The following is a 24,423-nucleotide window of genomic DNA, read 5'->3' as shown; positions in this document are numbered from 1 at the left end:
CTGTGCCGCCGCGACCTTCTTTTCTTTGAGCCCGGGTCAGGGGTGCCCTTTCTGACTGAGGTCTGTGTGCCTCTCTGGGACCCCCACTCCGTCTACCCTGGGCCCCAGCCCCTGCCCCAGGAGGCCGTGCTACAGGTTTGCTGAGCTGAATCTGGGTGGGTGGCTTCTTATCTCCTGCATACAAGCACCCCCAGATTCTCCAGTTAGGGTCAGGCTCTGTCAGTGGGAGCCCAGCCTCCTCATTTTATGGTGGGGAAACTGAGGCCCAGTCAGGGTGCTCACAGGCTTAGAGTCCCACAGCAGGTGCGGTCAGAGCTGGCCTGAGATGCCCAGCTGGGGGTCCCCCTTGCTGTCACTCTGGATTCTCAGCCCCAGTGAGCAATTCAGTCTGCTGAGAGCCTCACTGGCTGCTGGGCGCCTAGTAGGTTCTCCGAGACCTCAGGGCTGCGGGGCAAGGGGGCATAGCTGTTGAGCACAATGTACAAACCTGATGACTGGTTCCCCAGCCCTTGAGGTGGCAGCATCCAGGCCTGACGCAGGGGGCCTTCCTTGCCCTGAGCCCTGCCAGCCTCTCAGGGCCGCCGAGGGGACCTCACCGGCCTTGAACTCTTGCTAACTCCTGTTCTTTCCCGCCCACCTCCTCAACGAGCCTGGGCGTCCTGGAGGGAGCAGATTTTGGACTGGGCAGAGCCTGGCCCCAGAGTGCTGTGTGACTGCTTTCCCTCTCTGGCAGGCAGGGCAGGGATGGTGATTTTAGGGTGGGCCTGAAGGTTGGTGGTCAATTACCTGTGTACTGGGATGCTCCCCTACTGAGCTTGGCCTTGGTAGGTAGGCAGTGTTGATATCCCATTCTGCAGAGGGGGATACTGAGGCCCAGAGGGCTGAAGTGATTTGCCTGAGGTCACAGTGAGTCAGTGGAGAGCCAGGGTTTGAGCCACGCTCTGTGTGATCCCAGCTACTGAATGAATGAATGAGTGATGAGAGAATGAATGAATGAGAAGTACTAGAACATAAAGTAGAGGGTGTGGACTGATGCAGGCTTCCTAGGGCACCGAGCTGTCAACTGGCCTGGGGAGGAAGGGTTGGGAAAACTTCGTGGTGGAGGAGACACGGACTGGTCTTGAATCCAACTTGACAGGAGCCCCAAGGTCAAGGGTGAGGGTAAGAGAGAGGACAGGGCCCGGGCCGCTGAGGCAAGAGCTGAGGTTGGGGCCACCTGTGGGGGCAGGGGTGACCCCAGGCTCCTACCAGTCAGGGCAGCCTTCTGGGTTGGGGGGCAGGAGTTTGGGTGGAAATGCATTCGTTGGAGCCAGGGCACTCGGCTGGCAGGGGCTGCCTGGGTGAACCTGGCCCCTCCCCGTCCAGTGCTTGGGAGGCCTCGCCCCAGTTCTGGAGTGCTGCCCCGCTCCTCACCCCACCCCTCACCCCCACCCCTGTCTTCTCTTTCAGAACTTTCCAGAACAGCAGCCACAGCAGCAATGGCCCCGCCTTGGGTGCCCGCGGTGGGCTTCACTCTGGTGCCCAGCCTGGGGGGCTTCCTGGGCTCGTACTATGTCCGCGGGGAGGGCCTCCGCTGGTATGCCGGCCTGCAGAAGCCCTCCTGGCACCCGCCCCGCTGGACGCTGGGCCCCATCTGGGGCACCCTGTACTCGGCCATGGGGTAGGTGGGCGGGGCCGTCCTCCCCCTTCCGAGTCTGAGGCTCGAGTTTAGAGCTTCTCCACGTGCTCCTGGGGCCGCAGGCACCGTTTCCTGGCCGGGTTTGCCAAGCGAGGGTGGAGGCAGCTTCGGGACCGTTGCTCCAACAACTGAACTTTCTCCTCCAAGGCCTCCCGGGAGGGGCGGGCCGGATGGCGCAGCCTCACGCTGGCACCCTGGCTGTTTTCGCAACTCCGGGGAGGGGGGGGGGGGGGGGGGAGAGCCTGGCTCAGTGTGTCAAGTCCAGACCTGGGCGGCTTCCAAGACCCACAGCAGCAGCAACAGGAACGGCAATCCTCGCAGCTGCCATTTGTCGAGCACCTGCTCCGTGCTAGGCTGGGTCTGGGTTAGTTTGCAAGGCCACCCGTTTGACAAGGGGTCTGGAGAAGACACACAGCTAGCAAGTAGGGACCCTGCAGGAAACCCTGTGGCGAGACGGCGGCAGCTGGGCGGGTGAGGGCACCCTCCTGGTGGCTCTAATGGGAACTGCAACCGGCCGCTGTGGCCTGTTTCCTGCCCTGGAATGTTCGTTGCCTCCCTGCATCCTGAGTCTATGCCAGCCCAGGGTGGGGCTGCAGATGCCAGGCGCCCGGGGAGCAGGTGGCACAAGCCAGGCTGGATGCCCCCCGGGGTTCTGATGGGACTGAGACACACACAAGTCCGCACAACCCGGGTATCACGTGGGCATCACCCCCAGAGTCCCAGGCCCTGCCCAGTCAGGCTCCCAGCTCTTCCTGTGTCCTGCTTTCTCCTCCCCGATCCTGGCCCAGGCATCACTATGTCTACCTCATCTTGCTTCAGTCTCCAGGCCTCCCACTCCTTGGCCTTCCTCCTCCAATGAGATCCTGATAAAGCACAAATGCGACCCTGGTCTCTCTGTCGTGGGACCCTGCGGAGGCTCCCTGTGACCCTGATGAGTCGAATCTCTCATGGAGTAAAGACTTCGGGCTCTGGCCCTGGCCACCCGGATTCAAATCCTGACTTTACCTGCTGGTTGCCTGCTAAGGGGTCTTAAGAGAGTCACTTCACCGCTTTGTGCCTGAGTTTCCTCACCTGTAAAAGGGGGGTGACGACACTGCCCACCTTCATTTATCACGAAGATAAAACAAGTTAACGCTCGGAAAGTGCCAGGGCAGTGCCTGCGTGTGTAAGAGCTGGAGGACGTCACCTGTACCTGTGCCGGTCCCATCCCGGGCTGGGCCAGGAGCCTCTTTCTCACTTGTGTGCCTCACGTGCTTTCCTCTTCAGAGCCTGATGTTAATGATGGCAGATATTTATTGAGTGTTGCATGTGCCAGGCGCTGACCTAAGCACGGCCAGTGTGTTAACTCACATCCCGACAGCAATCCTGTAGAGAGACTGAAGGCCCAGAGAAGTCAAGCAACTTCCCTGAGGTCACAAGGCAGTCAGCAGCAGAGCGTGCCTGAGCCCTCACTGTGTCGCCCCATAGGTGAGCTTTTGGGTCTCTTCCCTGCTGGTGCCCTGACCCGTGGCCTCTGTTTCAGGTATGGCTCCTACATGGTCTGGAAAGAGCTGGGGGGCTTCTCGGAGGAGGCTGTGGTTCCCCTGGGGCTCTATGCCGGGCAGCTGGCCTTGAACTGGGCGTGGCCTCCCCTCTTCTTTGGCACCCGACAAATGGGTTGGGTAAGTGTGGCCTTGGCCAGTCCTCTTGGTCCCTGGAGATGGCCTGTGGAGGAGTGGCCTTTCCGTGGGGGACATGGGGCATCACATCCTAGATGGAGTGAGGGTCTCGCGACGGGAGCGGCTTATGGTCAGGATCTCTCAGAAGCTCAGGGGGCCGGCAGCCCTCCAGGGTTGCTCCTCCTTCAGTGAAGGGAGCACTGCGGACTCCTGATGGAACCAGATGGGCTGGCGGGCTTGGTTGGGGGGCCATTGTATGCTGAACACAGCGCACCTGGTGACGTGCCTCCCTCACCCAGCAGGGATTGGGCGGGGGTGATCGTTCCCATTTCACAGATGGGAAACGGAGGCACACGATGAGGGAGGGGCTTGGCCGGGTCGCTTAGGGGTGGAATGGAGGAGTGTTTCCTCGATCGCCGCCTATAAGCGGCCAGCTGGGACGCACGTCTCGTGGCTACGTGAGCCTCAGGCCTCCCTGACCTCTCTGCCCGTGTCTCTGCAGGCCCTGGTGGACCTCCTGCTGACGGGTGGGCTGGCAGGAGCCACGGCCGTGGCCTGGCGTGGGGTGAGCCCACCGGCCGCCCGCCTGCTCTACCCGTACCTGGCCTGGCTGGCCTTTGCGGCCGCGCTCAACTATTGCGTGTGGCGGGACAACCAGGGCCGGCGCGGCGGCCGGAGGCTCGTCGAGTGAAAGCGTGCCTCGTCCGAGGACTGTGGCTGCCCGCCGGTCAGGTGGTGCCCGTGGTGGTGGCCCTTCTACTTCCGTGGCCACCGGGCCTGTAGGTGTGCCCGGGTCTCAGCCCCGGGGGCTCACCACCCGCTTCGGAAGTGCCCTAGGCCAAGCTCCTGCCCCAGAAACAGCATCCTGTGCTTTCTGCACCTGCTCCAAGCAAGCTCTCAGAACGTGGAAGGTCATAAGGCAAATAAAGTTTTTAACCTCCTGGCAGTGGCCCTCTTACTTGGGCAGGGGCTGCTGGCTGCGGGTGGGGGCGGGAGGGACTCATCCTCCTGCGGGATCTGTCCAGGCTGCACCATCCAGACGGGGCTGGACCAGGTCAGTGCTCACCCACGCTCCTCGCGCCTCCCCCCAGACTCTCTGAGAGGCGGGGTGTCTTGCCTGGCCCAGAGCAGCCTGGGTTCAACCCGGAGCCCACACCGGCTATGCCGCGGCTTGGCTGGCGTCCGGCAGGCTGGGACCTCAGTCCTACCCACTCTCTAAGCCCCCCGGGAAGCTCAGCCTGGGGCGTGGGCCCACAGTTGGCCTGGGCCAGCACCTCGGCACCCTCAGCTGGCCTCGGCCGGGATGGGGCTGGGCCTAGAGCTGGGGACACCGCCTGACCTGCCCCTTGGGTGGTGGGACTCATGCCGGCCTCACCCCACCAGAAGCAGCCTCACAAACACCAAATCGGCAGGAGGGCGTGTCAGAGGCAGGCCCGTGTCCCGGCTGTTGGGAGTCGGTGAGGTTGGCAGGGCCCCCCCACCCCCGCCCCACAGGCAGTCTCCCCCTGGGGCGGTCCCTCTGCTCCGGCTACGAGCTCCCACATTCCGCGTGCGTCCTGCCTCTGCCGCTCGGCCGCCTGGCGCCCGTGACCTGCTGTGCCTTTTGTTGCCTGGTTTAGCTTGTCGATTACCCAAATTGGCAAAACTTTGGTGTTTCGCTTGGTCATCTCGGGAGGCCGGATGCTTCGTGGCCTGTCTCCCCTTGTTCTATCCCCGCTTTACGATGTCAGGAAAGCTCGGGGAGAGCCAGCTGACTGCATTGTTCTGAGAGAAGAGGCGGCTGTCTTCCGGGGCCATCGCCCTGCTTACCCTCAGCTCCGGCGGATTTTGGAGCCCAACAGACGATGCTCTGCAGGAACCCGGCAGCCTGGCATCCGGGAGCACCTTGGCCAGCTCCCCACGCTGCTTTTCTGATGCTCGTGAGAGCAGAGGGGTCAGATGGGGGACTCTTTAAGCATCCTCATTATTTCCGAAGTTCTCCAAGAAGGTCAGGGGGCCCCTGGATGTGTCACAGCCACCCCTGCGCCTGCCAGATGTCCTGCACTGAGCTTTTTTTTTTTTTTTTTTGTACTTAGCACTTAAGTGCACCCGAGACTTCTGAAATCTTTTCTGTGATGCTGGTGCAGGCGATTTTTTGTCCCTTCCATTCACTTGTGGGTCCGTTCATCCCTAGCAATATCCCACACACTTCCTACTGGCCACATACCACGCACGGCCACAAAAATGCCTGGTGAAATAGACGAGAGGCAGATGCACTTTGCCATTTTGTTTGCTGGCTTTCTTGTGATGCTTCTCCCTCCTCCCACCCCCTTCTTCATACACAGCGTTCTCTTCCTTTCTGAGCTGTTGTCATCCACGAGGAACATCAGGGTGCTGGCAATTTCCACGTTCATTTAACAGGAAAACCCACACCTCATGGATGGGTCACGTCCTTCTGGGCTGTGCTCTTTGCTGGAGCTACTTCATGCCGTTGAAATCTTAAATCTGGGCGTTTGTCTCCTTCTGCAGCTGACTGGCCATAAAGGACACAAGGCCATTCCCGCAGCCCAGGAGGGCTCGGCCGACCGTCTGCAGGGGCACAGCAGTGACTGGGTGTGAGCTGAGTACTTTAACGTGTGGTCGGCCACTCTGAACCCCGCAAGTGGAAGCCTCGTCTCCGGTGCTAAGAGGTTCTCCTACATTGGCGCCTCTCCAGGAGAGCGCCACCGAGTCCGGGGGTGCCGCTGTGGCCATGGAACATCACGGAGGGTCTTTCTAGATGTCACTATGAGCATCTTAAGCTTCACCTTTCGGATTTGTGTGGCTCTGTGGAACATTGGTACAACTGATACCATGGCTGTGGCTCCCCGGTCAACTCCAGATGTCCTGTGCTTACAAATTCTCCGTTTTGATGAATTCTCAATGCAAACAAAACGACTCCAGGGAAGATAATACCAGAAAGAGGCATTCCCCGGGGATAAGAACTGTCTCCATGGCAAGCGGTCTGGGCTTCAGGGACGGTGGAGGCCCTGCTTGATGCCCTTCCTTGGGGGTTGTCTGCGTTTCACTGATCAGAGATGCGAGGACAGCTAGAGTGGGGGACAGCCCATTTATAATTAAGGAAAGTCTGGATCACGGGGTCTTCTGATCCCAGCCGTGCCTGCTCGGAGTGTCCGGGTAATCAGGTTTTAAGTGGACTGGGAATGAGCAGGAGTGCCACCCCTGATAGGCAGCTGGATGAACAACCGGGTGTGAGTGCCCACCCTGAGGGGCGCAGGAGGCCCCTTGCAGGGCACGCTGGGGAGGGGACCTCTGCCTTCCTGTCGTCAGCTCCATCACCACCAGGGGGCGTCGCTGTGCAGGCTAGCGGCGCTCACGCCCCTCCTGACACTCTGGCTGTCCTAAGAGCAGTTAGGGTCTCCTCTCACCCCCGTCCTCAGGGTGAAGAAACGGGCAGAAAGAGACTCCCATTGCCTGAGGCCCCAGAAGTCTGTGCCGGAGCCGGGGTTCAGGGCTCGCGCGAGGACAAGGCTCCTGGGCGTCGCCTGTGATGCGCCTCAGCTCCATGTCTGTCCCCACGGCGCTCCGCTCCACAACGGAACCGGTGCTGGGAAACCCAACTTTGGGTTAGGAACCTTCTGTGGTCTGAGTGTCCCCCCCCCCCCCCCATCCCTGTGTTGAATTCTAAGCCCCGATGTGATCGTCCTAGGAGGCGGGGCCTTCGGGAGGCCTTTAGGTCACAAGACGGAGCCCTCATGAGCGGATCAGTGTCCTTACAAGAGACCCCGCAAAGCTCCCTTGCCCCTTCCCACCTGTGACCAGGAAGAGGGCCCTTGTGACACCATATCCGCCGCCCCCTGATCCCGGGCCCCCCCGGCCTCCGGAACTGTGAGGAAGGCAGTCCTATTAAGCCCCCCAGTGGGGATATCTGGTCACAGCAGCCCAGACGGACCGGGACGGGGAACCTGGAAGCCTCACCGCGATCCTGTCTCTCCCATTTTTCAAAGCGCCAGTCTTGGTATTTTGGTTTTCTTCCACAGCCAAACAGGCAAACGGCTGACACGCTGCGCCAGGCCTGTGGTTCCAGGGCCTCCCAAAAGAAAGCGAGGCCAGAGTAGAGAAGGCATACTTTATTGTGATACGAATCGAGTCAAGGAGAGGACGGGACGCCAGCGGCCCTCCAGGGCGACGACCCGAGACGAGGTGCCCTGCTCTCGACACCTGTGCGTGGCTGGAGGGAAGGGGCGACCCCCCGGCCGACAGGCTGAGGTCCTGGGTGACAGAGGCTGACAGACACAGCCAAGGAGACACACAGAAGGAGGCACAGTCAAGTCCAGTTTTGCCACCAGGATCACTCTTGGCTTCAAAACGAAAGCAGCTCCCCGGTCCCCGGGAGGCGGACTGGCCCCCCTGCCCTGTCAGCGGGGCCTGGGCGTGCTGCGGCTACACACAGGCTGGCATCGGACTCCAGGTTTCGGAAACAAAAGCATGGGAAGGACAAGAAATTTCGATTTACTCCTGTAAGTGAAAAACTAACAAAAACCCAACATTTTGACTCTAGACTCTGGTGGAAGACGACATCTAACTATGACGCGAAGTTCTCCCTGGAATCATCTTTGTCGGCTCTCCACTGCCTGGTGCCCTGCTGCCCACACTTGTCCCCGAGGCCCCTCATCAGGGAGTCCCAGCCGACGTCGGACGAGGGGGAGAGGCGGCGAGGTCTGCGGGGGCCACGGAGGTGGGAAGGACGGCCTGCCTTTGCCAAATGGAAAGGCAAGAGCGGTCACAGGCGGCGGGCACGAGAAGCTTCCCGTAAAGGTTTTGGTCGAGGTTGGGGAACAAGAAGGCTGGCAGGTTCCCAGGGGTTTTGGGGACACAGGGGTGCAGCGGGGGACCCCGACGCCCTGCCCTGGGGGAGCCACGACGCACAAGCAGCATCTGGAGAAGGAGCCAGCCTGGCTCCGTTCATGTTTGGGCTCCACAGGTGCTTCCGGGGAAGCCTGTTTGTGGGGACGCCTCGTCACGCTCCCTGGAACCCGTCTTCCGCCGACACCCTGGAAACACGGCAGACCGGGAACCAAACTCTTTGGAAAAGCCTTTGGCTGAGCAGAGATGGCGGTGAGGGGACTGTGCACGGGGGCCTGGGACTCAGCCCCAGGGGACACTGTGACCGGCCCTGCTCCTGAGTCAGGAGGCAGAGGAGGACCCTGAGCCCCCAGAGGCGGTGCTGGGGCCAAAGCTCGAAGGCGAGGCTTGTCCGAGGGAGGACGGGGAGGAGGACTCTGCAGAAGCAGCCCGGGGAGCTGAGGCTGGAGGACCCAGCCTCAGCAGGACCCGCGGGCACCTAGACCAGGCGGCTGACGTGGCAGTTGCTGGGCTCGTCCAGGTACAGGGTGCTGAAGACGTCGTTGAAGAAGGTCGGGTGGTACCTGCAGGCTCGCTCGCAGTCCGGGTTGAAGTTCACCTCCAGGATCTGTGGCTGCATCACCCGCCTCCCTGACGGCGCAAAAGCACTCCCGGGAGGGTGGGCTGGGCCCTGGCCGCTGGGGCCTCGGGGCACAAGGGCCCTTTCCTTTCGAGCTTCCCCCTGACACCACAGCCCACCGCCCTTCCTGCCTGCGCTCTGCCCTGGGGACCGCCACCCCTTGGTGGTGCACCCCCCAGACCAGACCTCCCGGCGAACGTGAGGCAGAGTACAACCCGAGGGGCACCGACCGACAGGGGCAGGGAAGCCGGGACGCTGGCAGGGAGAGGGCTGGGTGATCGGCTTTGGCTAAGTGGAGAGGGCGTGGTTTGGATTACCGGGCGGGGGGGGGGCGGCGGCTCACCATCTGGACGGTCGTCCCACTTGAGCATGAGGTCGATGGCATACACAGCCCGGGATGAGGCATAGTCGCAGAGGCCCAGGGGCGGTGGCTTGGCACATGCCGCTTGGAACAGCTCCGTGAAGGCCTGGAAGATCTCACCCTGGGGATGGGGGAGGTAGGGCTGGGGGGCTGCGTGGCTCTGTGGCCGGGACCAGCCCCCAGAGCCACTTTTGACACAGGCTCCCTGCCTCCACGTGGGCTGCGGCCCCAAATGGCCCAAGACCCCTCCTCCTGCAGCCTTCGCGTCTCCGCACCCGGCCGCCCCCTAGGACACCGGCCCCTCGCTCGTGGCGTCCGACTACCACAAAGCAGCCGGTCTCCTGCCTCAGAGCCCCCTGCTGCCCTCTGCACCGAAGCAGACAGAGCAGCACCAGAAGCAGCTGCTCTAAGAGACGGAGGCCAGCCTGTGTCTCCAGCCGTGTCCCTGCTGTCCCCTCAGGTTTGCAATTTCTGGGGCAGGTAGGGCCTATTGCCATCGGGCTGTCCCCGTAGTGCCCCGAATCCCCTCCAGAGCACCCCACAAGGTCTAGAGTGGGAGGAGGGTTGCAGCTCACACCATCTCCTTCCCTAGTCTCGGTGCGAGGAGCAAAGACCCCCACCTGCCCGATGCCGGCCGGTGAGGGCAAGCCCCAGCCTCTGCGGCTTTGCTCAGGACTCACCTGGACGCTCTTCCAGGGGAATTCTGGGTATTGCTTCTCAAACTCAGGGATGAACTCATCATAGTGCACCTGTGACAGACACAGGGACCGTCACGCTCTGCCCGGGGCCTCCTCCGGGCCGGGAGCGGGGAGGCCTGCCCCACCTTAATTTGGGGCCTCTGACACTCGCCGGGGCCACGTGTCGGTGCCAGCCGCCTATCCAGCACCCCCACCTCTGGGCACAAATGGAGGCAGGAGGCAGTCTGAGCTCTGGATCTTACTATAGACTCAGGACAAGTAGATTTACTTGTCCGAGCCTCAGTGTCACCGTCTGTAAAACGGGAGGATGCTCCCTGCCCGGCACTTATTGGCAGGGCTCTCGTGAGGCTCAAGTGAGACGCTTAATGCTGAGGGGTCAGCAGACTGCAAGGCCCGGGGGGACACAGCACCATGCCGGTCTCCATGCACGGGGGGCAGAGCCTGTACCCGCATCTGCAGGGCCCAGGCCGGAGCTCACCGCTCAGCACCAGCTCAAAGTGCCTGGGGATGGCAAGATCTCCCCAGGCCAAGGCTTCACTCCAAACACACCTGCGTGAGCTGGCAGTAGGCTCAGGCTTCTTCTTGCAAGGGACGAGCCAGGGTGGGCTCATTCACATCCTGTTGGACATGTGTCCCCGCACACAGGAGCTTCAGGGGAAACAGGACCCTTGGGGCATCACACAGTATACAGGGCGGCCCTCGGTTGTCTCAGAGACAACTTCCAACCGTGTCCTAGGGTCCCATGAGGGCTCAGGGTCCCAGGCGCCGGCCGCCAGCACAGCCCGGGACCAGAAGCAACCGCTGGGCGTGCACGTGGGCAAGGCCACTCCGGTCGCACAGTCATGGCAAGGCGTCTCCGGGAGTGTTCGATGCAGCACGTTCGTGAATAGTGAACACCGCACGTGGCCCAAATGTCTATTAGGTGAGTGACGAACCCATCCCGGGGACAAGGATGCCCCCGGCCCCATTCAGCGATAATGACGGATCTACACACACGATGCTCAACAACGACAAAAGCCACAGAAGGATTTGCTCCATGGCATTTACACACAGACTCGTATAGTACGTGCAAAACAGTCCTTTGAGTGATTTCGGGAGGTACGCACGCTGAAAAGAACGTGCCCGGGAAGGATAATCACCCCTTTCAGAGGAGTGGCTCCTTGTGGGAGGCAGGGCAGGGAAGGCCACCTGCAGGCCTCGGGCTGAGCAAGGGTGCGTGAGTGCCCGTGCCCTACTTCCTGCCTGCCTCAAACAGCCGTTACCCAGCGCGCAGGTCAGGGAACAGGGAGGGCCTCCGGGAGGAGGCAGCCTCTCTCTCCTCCCCTCCTTCCTCCACCCAGAGCCGGCCTCTGCCTCCGCCCAGGCCACGCCCACCTGGCCAGGTGCACTGCTGGGGTGATGCCCTCACCTCAAAGGGAGCCTTGCCCTGATGTTCCCTTGCTCACGGTGCCCAGATAGCACAGGGCAGGGAGGATCCAGGCAGGGTCACAGGCCAGCAACAGCAGCAGCCGGCCTTGGGGTGAGGGTGGCGGCACGTGACATGCACCCCGTGCCTCCCCACCCCCACCCGCCCTTGTGCTGAGCAGATGCTTCCAGGGGAGACCTGCAGGCGACCTGCCGCAGGGCCCAGGGAGGCCACGGGCACCTCAGACAGAGCTGCAGGGGTGCCGTTCTGAGATTGACACAGGTACCCCAAGTCCGCTCCTCTGACCGTCTACACAGCCTGCCCAGAGGACAAGCCGATGGGTGTGGGTCTGCACCCGCCGCCCCGGTCTCTACCTGCTTTAGCACCACCTCCGGGTCGTAGTTCATGACAGTGAAATGTTTCTCGTAGTCGTCCAGGTCATCGAGCGCGAAGGGCCTGCGGGAGGAGCGCGCAGACACGGGAGGGTCCTGAGCGTGGCCGCGGCCGAGCAGGGACAGTGCCCTGAGCGAGCCCGCCGGACGCCTGTCCCCCCATCGGCGCGAGGGGGCGGCCCCACGGCCCCACAGAGCTTGGGTCAGAGCGAGCGATGAGCTAACCGTGAGGACGCCCCGACGGCCCGGACACGTCATTGCGAGACTCTGGGGTCGGTGCCTGTTCCGCAAGGACCGTCCCCAGCGGTGGCTGAGGCAGGCAGGGCAAGAGCCCCCGCCATTTACCAGCTCAGCGGGCCACCTGCCGTGTGTGCGGTGGGGGAGCAGCCCAGGGCAGGCCTTCTGACCCCCGAGGAAACGAGAGGCCCCGCTGCCCACCCCTCAGCCAGTCTCCCAGTTACCGGTTGGAGAACCGCAGCCAGAACACGTCGTACACGAACAGCGTCAGGGGCTTCACCGAGCGCAGCAGCACGACGTAGCGGACGTCAAACTTGACCTTCCCCACGTCTTCTCGCAGGAATAAGACTGGACTTTCAATGTATTTGGACACGACCTGGAGAACACAGACGCGGGGTCGCGGGCGGGCTCTCACCTCCCCTGGGCCAGGACCCAGTGCCCCGAGGCGCCCCAGCCCCGCCCCATCCGCGTCCGTCCTCACTGGCTGCAGGCTCGTGCTTGTGGCGCGTCTGCACGCCGTCACATTTCCTGGGGACGCAGGTGCGCTCCTGCCCCGGTCCCGGGAGCGGGCCGCTTCCCGCCCTGGGGTCCACGGAGGCGCGTGCACCCTGCACCTGGCTTCTTCCTCGGCCTTTTCACACCCTGTCCAGGCTGTGGCAAGTTCTGTACCCTAAGCTTCATTTAAACCGAGGGAAAGGATCCCACCAGTTTTTGGGTTTTGAAAACTGAATACAAATCCTCAGCCATAATCCCGCCGACTCCCCGTCCGCTGTCTGGAATCCCTGCGACAATCATCCCCGTGGCGCGCTTTCCTTGGCTTCCGCCCAGATGCGTTGCGTCTCACAAAGCCCCCGACGCTGCCCCTGTGCCGTGTGTCCCTGCAGCAGCCTTGTCCGGGGCCCCGAGGGGCTCCCTGGCCTGGCCACCTGCTCCCTGCTCGGCGGTCACTCCTGGTGCAGCACGTGGGGACTCTGAGGTCAGACACACCAGGGGCAGCTCCGAGCAAGGGCTCCCCCATGTCACCCGGACAGTCACACAGCCCTTCCCTGACGGCCAGGCTGGTGGAAGGAATGGAGTGTGGGCTTCAGAGACACCCGTGAGCTGAGTGACCCAACACCAGGACCCGCCCGCACCCAGGCCCTAAAACGTGAGTCCCCTTTGCCCCGCTGACTCGGTGGCCAGCCGGTGCACTCAGTGCCCCTCGTCCCCGGAGCGCCAAGGCCCACCTTGGGGGTGCTCTCGCGGTGCCGGATGACGCTGTGGAGGCTCCTGGTGATGTGGGTGTCGAGGCTGCGGGCCAGGTTCCAGGGCTTGCAGATCCAGTGGTTGTCCTGGCCCCTGAGAGCATATGGGGTAGGCTGGGCTGCGCCCCGGGCCCACCTTCCCAGGCAACGTCTCCCCAGGGCCGTGGCAGCCCTAGGAAAGGGGCATCCAACCTCCCGCAGGGAGCAGTGGCAGGTGTCACAGAGGGGGCGTTAGGGGCCGGACCCCAGGGAGCAAGGAGGAGCTCGCTCGGCAGGGGCGTGGAGAACTCCCCCGGCAGTCACGGCCGGCTGCAGCACCGAGGCCACGGTCAGCGCGAGGCCGAGGTGCGGGCCAGGGGGCCGGTGAGGACGGGTACAGGTGGGGTGGGGGCTGTAGGGACGGGGCGCATGTAGGAGTCTCCACCTCGAGGGGGCTCTTACCGCCTCTCCCGCTGCTGGAAGTAGCTGACGAACTGGGGCAGCTCGGTGCGCAGGTTGAAGGTACGGGGCAGCCAGGCTGGGCCCTCGGGGCCCCCCGCCCGGCGCGCGATGGAGGCCAGGCAATCCTTCACGGTCAGCAGGTTCTCGCAGGGGAACTGGTTCAGCAGCACGTTGGGCCTCTCCTGGCTGAGCCTCCTGGAGGGCCGAGGGAAACGCGGGCAGCTCAGGGTGGCGAGGGGACTCGGCCTGGCTGGCGGGGGGCGGGGGGGGGGGGGCTCACCTGTAGTCCTTGAAGTGGGAAAAGTTGTAGAGAATGTCCGCGTCCGCCTCGCTCTGGGTAAAGGTGAAGCGTGGGTGGGTGAGGTGGCTGAGCACCTGCTGGACGTCCGTGTAGACCCTATAGGGAGAAATCGGGCTGAGCCGGGCCCCCGCCTATGCTTGCCACACCCCTGCCACTTGGGGGCGCCCCGCCCGGGGCTGATGTTAAGGAGGACGCGGCTGGGTGTGAATTCGACCCTGAGGTCCCAGCGCGGGCCCTGAGGGCGGACAGCCAGGGTCAGACCCCAGCCCCTCTGCTTGCCTGCTGAGGGCGGGGCAACCACACACCTACCTGTGTGACCCCAGGTCCCCCCGTAAGATGGGATCACGGCCTAGCTCACACTCGTCACTGGGATGAAACGGGCTAACCCGAGTGTTTAACAAATGCAGGCTTTCCTTCCACGTGGAAGCAGGAAGAATGGACACACGAAGAACCCTGCCCTCAGAGAAGGCAGCTGGTGTCCTGGTGCCTACAGGTGAGCGTGTGGCCCAGACAAGTGTCCTGGATGTAGCCCCGCTCCACACCAGTGCTCACTGCTACCTGCCTGACCCTCGCTGGTTCCGGGCAGAGGTGAGGACAGAGCCTGGGAGCCCGGTTGCGGGGTACGGCAGAGGCAGAAGGCAGTTAGTCTGTGGCTGGGCCAGGTTTGCGTAGACCGAGGGCTGGGCCCCGCCTCCGAGCCTGCCCTACACCGGGGGGGGGGGGGGTTCGGTCCTGACTTTTACACCCTCACCTGTACATGGAGTACCTGCTTCCCCCCGGGGTCCAGCCTGCACCTGCCGGCCTCGCATAACCCGCCGGCCCACCCCTGCAGACCCTCCTGGGCGCCCTGTGCCTTGACTGTCCGCACAGGCTTCCTGCCTTCCGGAGGGGTTGCTGCACGCAGGCCTGGCTATGACTTCACCCCAGGACACCCCCTCACTTTTCACGGCGATCTCTCTGTGATCCTCAGACTCTGTGCCTAACACGTCTGTCACTGCCATGTCGCCAAGAGACAGCAGGCTTCCTGAGCGCCTCCCTGTGCCAGGCACTGTCCTAGGGGTTGTGGGAACTCGGGGGGGTGAGGGAAGTCTCATCACGAGCCGAGAAGGGAGCTGCGCACCTGAAGACGTGGTCACGGGGATACGCCACCGGACTGATGGCGAGTGGCAGCTTCTCCTTGTTTTCCTCCAAAATGGCCTGGAAGGAAAGCACCGAAGGTGGAAATAGACCCTCGAGAAAGGGAGCACGTGAACATGCCCCCCTGGCCCCCCATCCTGGCACATCGGGGTTTGAGATCTCAGGGGGCACACTCAGACCCCAGCTAGAGCCAGAGCCCTCTGACCACCCTGCCCCGGGATTCTGGGCCTCAAGGCCCCACAGGTGCCGGACTGCCCGTTTTGTGTCAAAAAAAAAAGAATCTTCCCGAGGCTCTCTCCAAATCACAGGCAGCTGAGAAGATGTCAGGCCCGTCCTGGGAGGGGGCTGCCCAGTCCTAGCGGAGCCCCGAGGTGCCGCTGGAAGCGTAAGCAGCGTGGTGGTTTAAAACACCCCGACGCTCAGCAGCCCTGCGGAGGGGGCCCACGGGGCTGGGCGGGTGAGCGTCGTGGAGCCAGGTCCTCAGCCCCATCGAGCCTCAGCTGACAGCCTGGCTATGCGAGCGGGGCTCTGAGCCAAAAGCTCCCCCGATGCCTGTTCCACAGACAGCGGGGGTGAGATTACAAACGTCTGCTGTGTGAAGCTGCCGTCTTCGTGTCCATTCTTATCCGGTGACAGCTAACTAATACCGGCTACCCCAGGGCTCAGGGCTCAGGGCCCAGGCTGATCTAGATGGTCAAATGGGGAAAAGCAACCAGGGGGTGACAGACAACCAGAGTTTGGCCCCATCGCCTCTTCCTGGGCAGTAGAGGGCATCCCAAGGAAAAAAAACACCCTAATTCGTGAGTGCAAACTCCACTCTGCAGTCTTAGCTCCTGAGCCCTGAGGTCGGAAGGCCACGCCACCTGCTTGCTTGCCCGCTGAACAGCCTCACCACCAGGAGGAAGTCTTCATCCCTAAGCAATTCTTAAGCCTTCCCCCCTTGCATTCACTTGTTCACTAAGCACCTACTATGTGCAACTATCCTACGAGGCTCGGAAACTCGCCTCAAACTCAAGATGAGTAATCACCGTGATTGCGCAGTTTTCCGCAGGGACGGTTCGACCACCACTGGCTTACACGGGATCCACCAGAAAGGTGCCAATAGTTCCATCATTATGGCCTAGTGTCTCCCAAGCAACAGCGCGCACGGAATCGACACCACCACGCGGCGCATGCCATCCTCACTCTTCCTGACTTGTCTACTCCTTCCCACGATCCTCTGAGGCGCTCAGTGAGTGTCTGATGTGCCAGTGTGGGCTGGGAAATTTCCACACACTGGGGCGAGGCTGGAAGCCTCTGCCCACAAGCTATCGGGCGCCCCTGGTATTGGAGCCCAGCTCCCCCACCAGCTGTGTGACCGTTTGCAAGTTACTCAACCTCTCTGTGCCTGTTTCCTCATTCTCAGTGAAATGGAGATAGAGACTGGACCTTAAGGCCTACTGTCGTGAGGATTATAGTCAAGCATACCCATAGGTGCTAACCACAGGCTCACTCGTGGCCTGGTTTCCAACCGGGACCAGCCAATGGGAAGCAGTGGTGGGAGATCAGAGGGCAGGGGAGGGAGGAGAGAGGGGCCAGGGGGTCTTCCCTGCCCAGCCCTGCCTGGTCTGGTAGTGGCTATGTTCCTAGAGGCTTCCCCTTTCCTCCCCTGCCCTGGGCCTCCCTGACCCCGACTCCCTAATTTGCCCAAGAGGCCGCCACAGAGCACCTTTGTTGCTCGTAACAGTGACGCCGATGACTACTTGCGGAGGGCCTACTGTGCGCCAGAAAACACGCCTTGCAGTGTTCGAGTCCAGCGTCTTCACGTTCCCGGTGAGGGGGGTGTCGGGGGAGGAGGAAACGGTACTGAGTGGGGATTTGTAACCAAGCCGCATGGCCCACGCTGTGCCCCCCAAGTCCCGGCGAGGAGTCCCTGAAAACGAGGAGGAGCAGCACGGACGACCAGCAGCCGCAGCTCTCTGATCGCCTGAGAGCATGGTTCCCAGCAGCCGGCCCCTGGGGTCTGGGCTCAGGGCTGGCAGCTCCTGCCCACTGCCTGGGCTCTGAGCCCGTCTCTCCGGCACGCCCAGACTCTCCGCTGCCCCCCACACTAGCCAGCTGGCGCTCAAGAACATTCGGTGACTGAAGAACATTCCAGAAGCCACCAAGCAGGGAGGCCCAGGGTTGGAGGGGGACGGTCACACCTGGTAGTGCTGGTCCGGCGGCTCGGGCGTGGAGGAGCTGACGTCCAGCATGTCGGCGGGGACCCAGGGCAGCAGCCTGCACCTGCGGATCAGAGGGTCCGCCTCTCCGTAGGCAAAGTCTCGGGTCACCTCCTCTGCATCAAGACACGTGGCCCATCAGGAGGCAGCGGGAAGCCAGGGCCAGGGCCCATCCCTCGGGGCGGGCGGGGGTTGGACTTACCGCCCGTGTCCAGGTCCCTCAGGGGCCACAGCAGCGTGTAGGCCACCTGCTGGGGCATGTAGAAGAAGGGCGCGGTGGCAAAGCTGGGCGTGTCCGAGTGCTGGATGCGCGAACCGAACTCGTCCATGATGTACCATACGGGCACCTTCTCCTCGGCCGTCTGTAGGCGGAGCACACACAGCAGCCTTCGTCCACCGGTCCGCCTACCTGCCCCCTTCTGTGGCACATCCTCCCACCTGCCCATTCACCCAAACGGCGGCCCGTCTACACCCAGATCCCAGAGCCTGGAGCGACTATCACATGCACCTTTAACCGGGGGCCTCCTGGGCCGTTTTGGGCTGACTGCAGTGATCGCTTGTGTGGGACAGGTGTTAGACCACGGCTGCATGGATGTGTCTGGCTTTGTGCGTGTGGCAGGGAGAGAGCGAGGGAGGCTCCTCGGAGGAGGGGACATCTAAGCTGAGACCCTGAGAAACAACTTTTGTCTCTTCCCAAACTAAAAGTGGCAAGGGGCTGGAGGGTGAGGGTGAGTCTGGGGATGCTGGGGGGGAGGGGTGGTCATGACAGCAGGGACTCGACTCTTCTGGAGTCAGTGAGGAACAACTGAAGGCTTTCACGGGGACGGGACAACAGAATCTGAAAGCATCAGGAAACAGACAGCCAAGTCACGGAACTCAAGTCTATGGTCAGAGAGAGGGTGGTGTCCCACGAGCTCAAAGGCCCCCAGATACACGGGTCCCCAGCGCTGGGTGGCCCAAGGCAGAGTAACAGGCCCACGATGAAGCCACAGGCAATGAGGGGCCCCACGGAGAGGAGTCTGCTCACCCCAGGGTGACGGCTCCTGGGGCCGGGTCCTGGCTCTCCTGGGCTGCCCCTGACGGCCCAGGGCAGTGAAGGCCCCCGTCCCTGTCCGTCGCCCGCCTCCCCCAGGTCCAGCTGCCTGCTCACCCCGTGGGACAGTTGGTAGGTCTGGTTGAACCGCCACATCTCCTCCAGCACCAGGTCCACGGCCTCCGCGCTGGGCAGCTCACCGTGGAACTCGACGCCCATCAGGTTGGCCATGCGGTGCAGGAGCCCGGGCACCTGCTGCAGCTGCTGACGCGCGTGCTCCACGCGGCACGTCCAAGCGTGGTCGATGAGGAAGATGCTGCGGGCACAGACCAAAGGGGGCCGTGAGGCTGCCCCACGGGCGCGGCAAGAAGGGCAGGACAGAAGGGGCCAGCAGGAGATGCTGAGGAGGGAGAGGCCTGCAGCTGTGGCCTGGGGAGGTTTCTCTCCCTCTTCCAATTCTGAAAAAGCCACCGGGGTCCCCGCATCCCATCCGTTGGACCTTGCCTCCCATCAGCAGGACCCTGCCTCATATCCGTGGGTCCCTGCCTCATATCAGTGAGACCCTGCCTCCCATCAGTGGGAGATCCTGCCTCCCATCAGTGGGTCCCTGCCTCCCATCAGTGGACCAAATGAGACCAACATACAACGTGCTGACCACACACCGTGTACTTGTGTTTCTGCCGATTGCTATTCATCACTGTAACAACAAGTGACTTCAACTGGATTCGGAACTGCTGCACAGGTGTATGCCCCCCTCCTCGCTACCTGCAGGCCTGGCACACGGCAGGTGCTCAGCAAAGGCAAAAGCTGCCCACGGCGGAAGGCCAGCGGCAGGCAGCTGTGCACAGAGGCCGTCACTCGGAGCTCACTCACGCGTGCCGGGGGCTTCAGGGCACTTCCTGGGAAAGCCCGAAGCCTTTTTGTGGGAGAGGCTTCAAGTCTCCACACATAGGGACAGCTGTGCCCCGTGTGGTCCAGTCCCCCTGGAAGAGCCCAGAGGGGCGTGGCTGCACGGCCCTCACACACGGCGGCGGGAGCGCGTTGGGGGGCCAGGCAGGCATCCCTACTGCCCCACGGGGCCCGCTGGGCCAGGACGCTCCGAACACACAGGCGTGTGGTTTGCCTGCCGGGCCACACGGCCCTCACCTCCATTCCCTTGAGGAGATGAAAGGAACAGCAAATGCTCCGGTGTTTCCTCTGGGTGGCAAGATCGGCAGTGTTTATTTCATTGTGCTTGTGGTACTTTCTGTTTGCATACCCGGCAAGAGATGGAGATTTATCCTTGCCCTTGTGCGCAGGGGATACGACCGTAGGTTGCAGGGCACCCAGCCGAGCTTCAAGGTGGGATACCTGGGGGTGGCCCCGGGCACATGCTCACCAGGGGGGCTGGACACAGCACATATGGAGAGAGGATGAGGTTGGAACCCGGCAATCAGAGGAGATTCACGAGGCTCTAAAGGGAGAAAGGTCCAGGAGCAGGGAGGGCTGTGGAGCTGAAACCAATGTCCGGAGCTCCAAGCCCAGGACTCCGCCCGCATCCCCTCCTGAACCTGCCCGGTGGCTGCTGGGCCGGGGCCCCAGAGCGGCACGGCCGGGAACAGAGCAGGTGCATGCGGAGGCTGCCGCGCTGAACTTGACGTGAGAGGTGAGTCTGCAAGTTTCTGAGCGAGAGAGCGTGTGGGTGGTGGTGCCTGGCTGCTGTCATGACCTGTGTGGCCTCTCCCGCCCCCTCACAGGCTGGCGAAGGAGGCCAGAAAACCTTTGCAGAAGAAGAGGCCAGCCAGACCCTTCCCGGACACAGAAGACCCTGTCCCTACGGACACAGGGGCCCGGTGACCTCGAGAGGCCGGCAAGTTTCCTCCTTAAGGTTCCAAGAAAGTGCGGCGGACGGGCCCGCCGTGGCTGACGACAGCTTCTTTTGGTCCCTGGGAGGTAGGAGTCCTGGGTTCGGTCTGAGCTCCGCCCCATCTACCCTGTGGCGCTGGGCCCTGGTGTCCCCCGCCTGAGAAGCCAACCAGACCACAATGCTCACAGTCCGGGCATAAAGCCCTGGGAGAACCTGTTTATGTTTCCTGGGCTCCACCCAGAGACCCAGATCCCGTAGGTACGGAGACAGGCCTTCAGAGAAGGGCAGGCTCACGGGTAAGGCTGCCTTGCACCCACACACACGCTCTGAACCAGCTGGCGAAGAGGCCAGTGCCCGGCACACAGAAAACACTAGTGCCTGAATTTACCGCTTCTGGCCTCGGTGACCCCCTAGGAAGGAGCCCATCCTGAGGGCCACGGATGGACGACGGGCGTCTGGCCTGAGGCTCCTACCTGTTGGGGTTGGCCGCCTGGAGCCCGTTCTCGCTGGTCACGATGACCTTGTAGCAGAGCTCGCTGCCGGGGTTGGGCTTCTTCCTCCGCACTTCCCGGGCTGCCTCGCCCTCACTCTCCTCCTCCACCTCCTCCACTTGCATGATCCCGAACATCTCCCCGGCATCAAAGACCTGGGGCCACAGCAGGCGTGTTGACAGGCTCCCCCCCACCCCCCCCCCCCCCCCCAGCCTCAAGGACCAGCTAAACCCCTCGGGAGAAGCAGCACCTATTTATTATCCGACTACCCATCTTACAGGTGGGGAAACCGAGGCTCCTAGAAATCAGTCAGGACTGGGACCTAACCGCCGTCACCAGCTATCGTCCAAAGTCCCTCAGCCCGGGACACCCGGTCTTGGAGGTAGGGCTGCACGTACGGGGCGGAACCCTATCTAGTCTGGTCTTTACTGCGCAAGGAGAGGAGTCCTGAAAGGCAGTGGGTGGCCCCGGTCATGTCAGAAGTGAACGGAAGAGGTGGGGTCTGGGTGGCAGGGGATCCCACCCCAGTTCCACCAGAAGAGCCAATCCTATACCAAGGCAGCTGAGGCAATCCAGAAGGAAACAGGTGCCCTGGAGCCTCCCACAGCCACCACGCCTGCCCAGACAAGAGGCAGTCTGGGTCTGCACAAAGCGGGGCCTGGGCCTGTGGTTGGAAGATAAGGGCCCGGGTCCTTAAGTTTCCCCGCGACGGACAGTGCCAGCCCTGTGCAGCCGAAGTCAGCCCTCTCCTGCGTGCTCTGGAGCCAGGCTGCCCCCTGCAGCCACACGCACGCACTGTGTCTGCCACGAGTTGGCAAGGGGCCTCGGGGTAGATTCTGGAGCCGGCCTATGGGGCCTTGGACAAGTCACTGAACCACTGTGCCTCAGTTTCCCCATCCCTCCAACGGGAACATCAGAACCCGCCTCAGAGGGCTGTTGGAAGGATTAAATGATTAAGACGCGAAAAGCTTAGGAGCGCCTAACCCGGCAAATGACGCAGAAGCACTTGCTGTCATTCACTGCACTTTGGAGACCAGTCTCTCACCAGGGAGGAAGGCATCCTCTGCCTTCCAGGAGAGCGGAGTGTTAAACCGATAGAACAGTGCACCGTAGGTCCCTGGCACAGAGCAGGGACTCCACGAAGGCCAGTTCGCCCCCCAAACCTACTTCTCATGACTCTGACAGAAAAAAACTGCATTCCCAGCAGAGAGAAACCAGCTACCTATTCAGGCACAAGCAGCTTTTTTTGTGCTGGGCAGGTGGGCACTTTGGGGTGTGAACGTGGACCCCCTCACCATCTTGCCTAGGGAGCTGGCAGCCGATTGGCACAGAGGAGTAAGGTCGGGCCGTGTGACAGGCCCAGGTAAATGGTGCTGGGGCCTGATGGGAGGGGAGGGTTAAAGGGGGGGGAAGCTGTGGCTAGGGGTGGTGGCCAAAGGACCCCAGGCAGGGGGGCCCAGAAGCTGGGGGGTAGGGAAGGCTGTGGAACCAGCCAGGCTCCTTGGAAGACAAGGGGGGCTACCTCAAGCCAGGCTCCCTAAGCTGTCTGAGCCTGGGGAAGGCTGTCACCTTCCTTCCAGCACAGAGCTGCTCAAAGGACTGGAATTCACACCCTGGGTTTCAATCTAGAACCCTAACTCCTATGCGAGGGAGGGGCACAGTGGGGCAGTATAAGGCCTGGGGATAGAGGGCCTGTCTTTGTGTGTGTGTGTGGGGGGGTGACCATGATCCCTTCTGGGTTCAACTACAGAAGGCTCTAAGGGTGTAATGAAGGGTGTGGTCTTGCAGCCAGGAAGTTCCTGCCGGCAGCGAGAGTTGCAACTTATTTTAAAACACTCCCCACCTTTTCCAACAAAACTGATTTGAAGTAAGGCACCAGGGCCACGGGCCCTGCGGGGAGTTGGAGGGGCCTGGTTCCTGTTGGCAGGTGCCCACCCCCACACCTGGCCCCCAGCGGCAGCAGGCTTCACTGAAGACAATGGATGCAGGTTTGGGTCTGGCGATGTGATGACTCACAGCTCTGCCCATAACCCCTAATGGCAAGGGAGGGTCATGGAAAAATACTGGCTGCCCCTTGGTAGAGCCACAGCGGCCAGTGCCAGTGTGGAGGGGACGCTACACTCTGGTGACCGCCCACCGTGTGCTGTGGCACCTGCTGAAGCTCATCTCCTGCCTCCCCACCCAATCCCCACTAAGACTGTGGGAGCTGGGGCCCTGTTCCACCGTTGGGCTTTCCAGATGGAGACTCTGGCTTAGATGGACCAGTGACTTGTCTAAATGAGGGTTTACTGCCCATGGAGGCTCGCTGGACTGGGGCCGGGGGGTTCTCCCACATGTGTGCCTTTTACCCAGCGCGGGGACCTTCTTATCCTAACAGATTGGTGGGGTCCCCAGCACATGCCTGGGACCCCAACCAAGTGCTCAGGAAACACTGGTGGAATTGAGAGGGCAAATAAAACAGAGGAAGGAAACTCACTGTTTGCTACAAGAGGTAGGTATGTATTGAATGCCACTGACATTGTGTCTGTTTTACAGCAACTATGTGTTAGGAGCAGGAGGGCACCTGGTGAACCCCGATTTCCCACAGAAAAACTGGCTGGGTGGGTGGGGTGGGGGTGTGTCCAGCAGCTAGGCTTGGCAGACCTTTCCTGGATCTGGGGGTTCCTTTCACCACCTGTGCCCCTCGGTCAGTCTTGGCCCCAGGGAGCATCCCCCCCCCCCCCCCCCCCAAGAAGAGCCTAATTGCAGCTAAGAAGGCCCCACTAGCTGGCCTGTTGCTCTGGCTTCGGCACCTGGGCAAACTACCAAAAACCAGGGACCGCTCTGATCAGCCAGCACCCGTGGGGTGCCACACTGGAGGTCCAGGCTAGATAAGACTGGTGAGAAGGGAGCTGTCCCCACAAAAGGGCACAGAATCTGGAAGCACGTCAGCCCTTTTCTTTCTTTCTGTAGAGTCCTTTTCCGTCTCCCACAACCTCGGTTTTCTTTCATTTGCAAAATGAGGGTGAGCGGGGGGCGCGGGGGGGGGGCTCAAATCGAATGATGAAACACGTAAGAGTTCTACGGCCCCAACAGTTCAAGCCACACAAATTCATGGGGCATCTATTCTCCTTGAAGGAGTGGCTGAAAGCAAGGCACAGGTTCCCGAGTCTGACAGACCTTAGGAGGCTCTTCCTCTTCCTGTGACTCAGTTTTTTCAACTGCACAATGGGGATGTGTGTGGGGCTCGGAAGCGTGGAGAACTCAGTACGGGGCCCGGCACAGAGCAGGAGCCCCAGGCGCTGGCAGGATCGGGGCCACAGGCACTGGGCTCTTGCCGTCACTCTTGGGCCCCACAGTCTAGACACCTCCTAAGCTGCCAGGGAGGCACCATCTAAGTCGGTCGTCACGGCGTTCGTGCTCTTCGCGCCTCTCCCGCCTGGTCCCCGCCGCGCCCCAGCGCCGACACACCCCCAGCGCGTCGCCCCCGGGCCTGCCCCCCTCCTCCCCCAGGCACCCTAGCAGCCTCGTCGGCAGGAGACCCCCAGGGCCCCCTCCCCTGCCTCCCCACCGGCGCACCTGGCCCGGCCTCCCCTCCAGGGCCCCGCCCGCAGCCACACCCTTGCCGCTTCCCCGGCTCCGCTCGGCACCCCGGGTCCTCCCGCGTCGCCCCAGCCCGCACCTCGTGCTCCAGCTTGTGCAGGAGGCGGCCCCAGTACCGCTCGGGGACCCCGGACGCGCGCAGCGCCGGGCCGTGCAGCGCCGCGAACTCGGCGCGGGCCCGCGCGCCCTCCTCCGGAGTCAGGCCCGGGCTGCCGCGCTCGGCAGGCGGGTCCCCCGGCCCCCCGTTGGCCTCC

General features: G+C 62.4%; 2 protein-coding genes across 2 annotated transcripts in view; one reads left to right on the top strand and one right to left on the bottom strand.

The window, feature by feature from the left end:
• The first annotated feature begins 1,449 nt into the window (after nt 1–1,449).
• Nucleotides 1,450–4,280, top strand: TSPO (translocator protein). Its single transcript, XM_040490615.1, has 3 exons — nt 1,450–1,660; nt 3,201–3,339; nt 3,839–4,280. Exons 1-3 carry the CDS (start codon nt 1,479–1,481, stop codon nt 4,025–4,027), a joined length of 510 nt encoding a protein of 169 aa, XP_040346549.1. The 5' UTR covers nt 1,450–1,478; the 3' UTR covers nt 4,028–4,280.
• Nucleotides 4,281–7,430: 3,150 nt separating this feature from the next.
• The window catches only part of TTLL12 (tubulin tyrosine ligase like 12), a 34,233-nt gene continuing 17,240 nt past the window's right edge, over nt 7,431–24,423 (bottom strand). Inside the window, exons 4-17 of the mRNA XM_040491820.1 lie at nt 24,249–24,419; nt 20,570–20,742; nt 18,368–18,566; nt 17,420–17,579; nt 17,200–17,333; nt 15,000–15,076; nt 13,859–13,975; nt 13,579–13,773; nt 13,120–13,231; nt 12,118–12,269; nt 11,639–11,720; nt 9,842–9,910; nt 9,144–9,282; nt 7,431–8,811 (exon numbers count right to left, since the gene is read on the bottom strand). Coding sequence (XP_040347754.1) covers nt 8,660–8,811; nt 9,144–9,282; nt 9,842–9,910; nt 11,639–11,720; nt 12,118–12,269; nt 13,120–13,231; nt 13,579–13,773; nt 13,859–13,975; nt 15,000–15,076; nt 17,200–17,333; nt 17,420–17,579; nt 18,368–18,566; nt 20,570–20,742; nt 24,249–24,419 — 1,932 coding nt within the window. The 3' untranslated portion in view covers nt 7,431–8,659. The remainder of the gene's footprint in view (nt 8,812–9,143; nt 9,283–9,841; nt 9,911–11,638; nt 11,721–12,117; nt 12,270–13,119; nt 13,232–13,578; nt 13,774–13,858; nt 13,976–14,999; nt 15,077–17,199; nt 17,334–17,419; nt 17,580–18,367; nt 18,567–20,569; nt 20,743–24,248; nt 24,420–24,423) is intronic.

This window comes from Herpailurus yagouaroundi, unplaced genomic scaffold (genome assembly GCF_014898765.1).
Source record: "Herpailurus yagouaroundi ecotype Mexico unplaced genomic scaffold, PumYag 182, whole genome shotgun sequence".
Lineage (NCBI taxonomy): Eukaryota > Metazoa > Chordata > Mammalia > Carnivora > Felidae > Herpailurus > Herpailurus yagouaroundi.
This window is presented reverse-complemented; position numbering and strand designations above follow the sequence as displayed.

What these genes read in the sequence shown, in the direction of transcription:
- TSPO (XM_040490615.1), top strand. Translation starts at nt 1,479, where the DNA reads ATGGCCCCGCCTTGGGTGCCCGCGGTGGGCTTCACTCTGGTGCCCAGC. An exon ending in ACCCTGTACTCGGCCATGGG is followed by an intron (nt 1,661 to 3,200) that starts GTAGGTGGGCGG and finishes CCTCTGTTTCAG; the next exon opens with GTATGGCTCCTACATGGTCT. An exon ending in GCACCCGACAAATGGGTTGG is followed by an intron (nt 3,340 to 3,838) that starts GTAAGTGTGGCC and finishes GTGTCTCTGCAG; the next exon opens with GCCCTGGTGGACCTCCTGCT.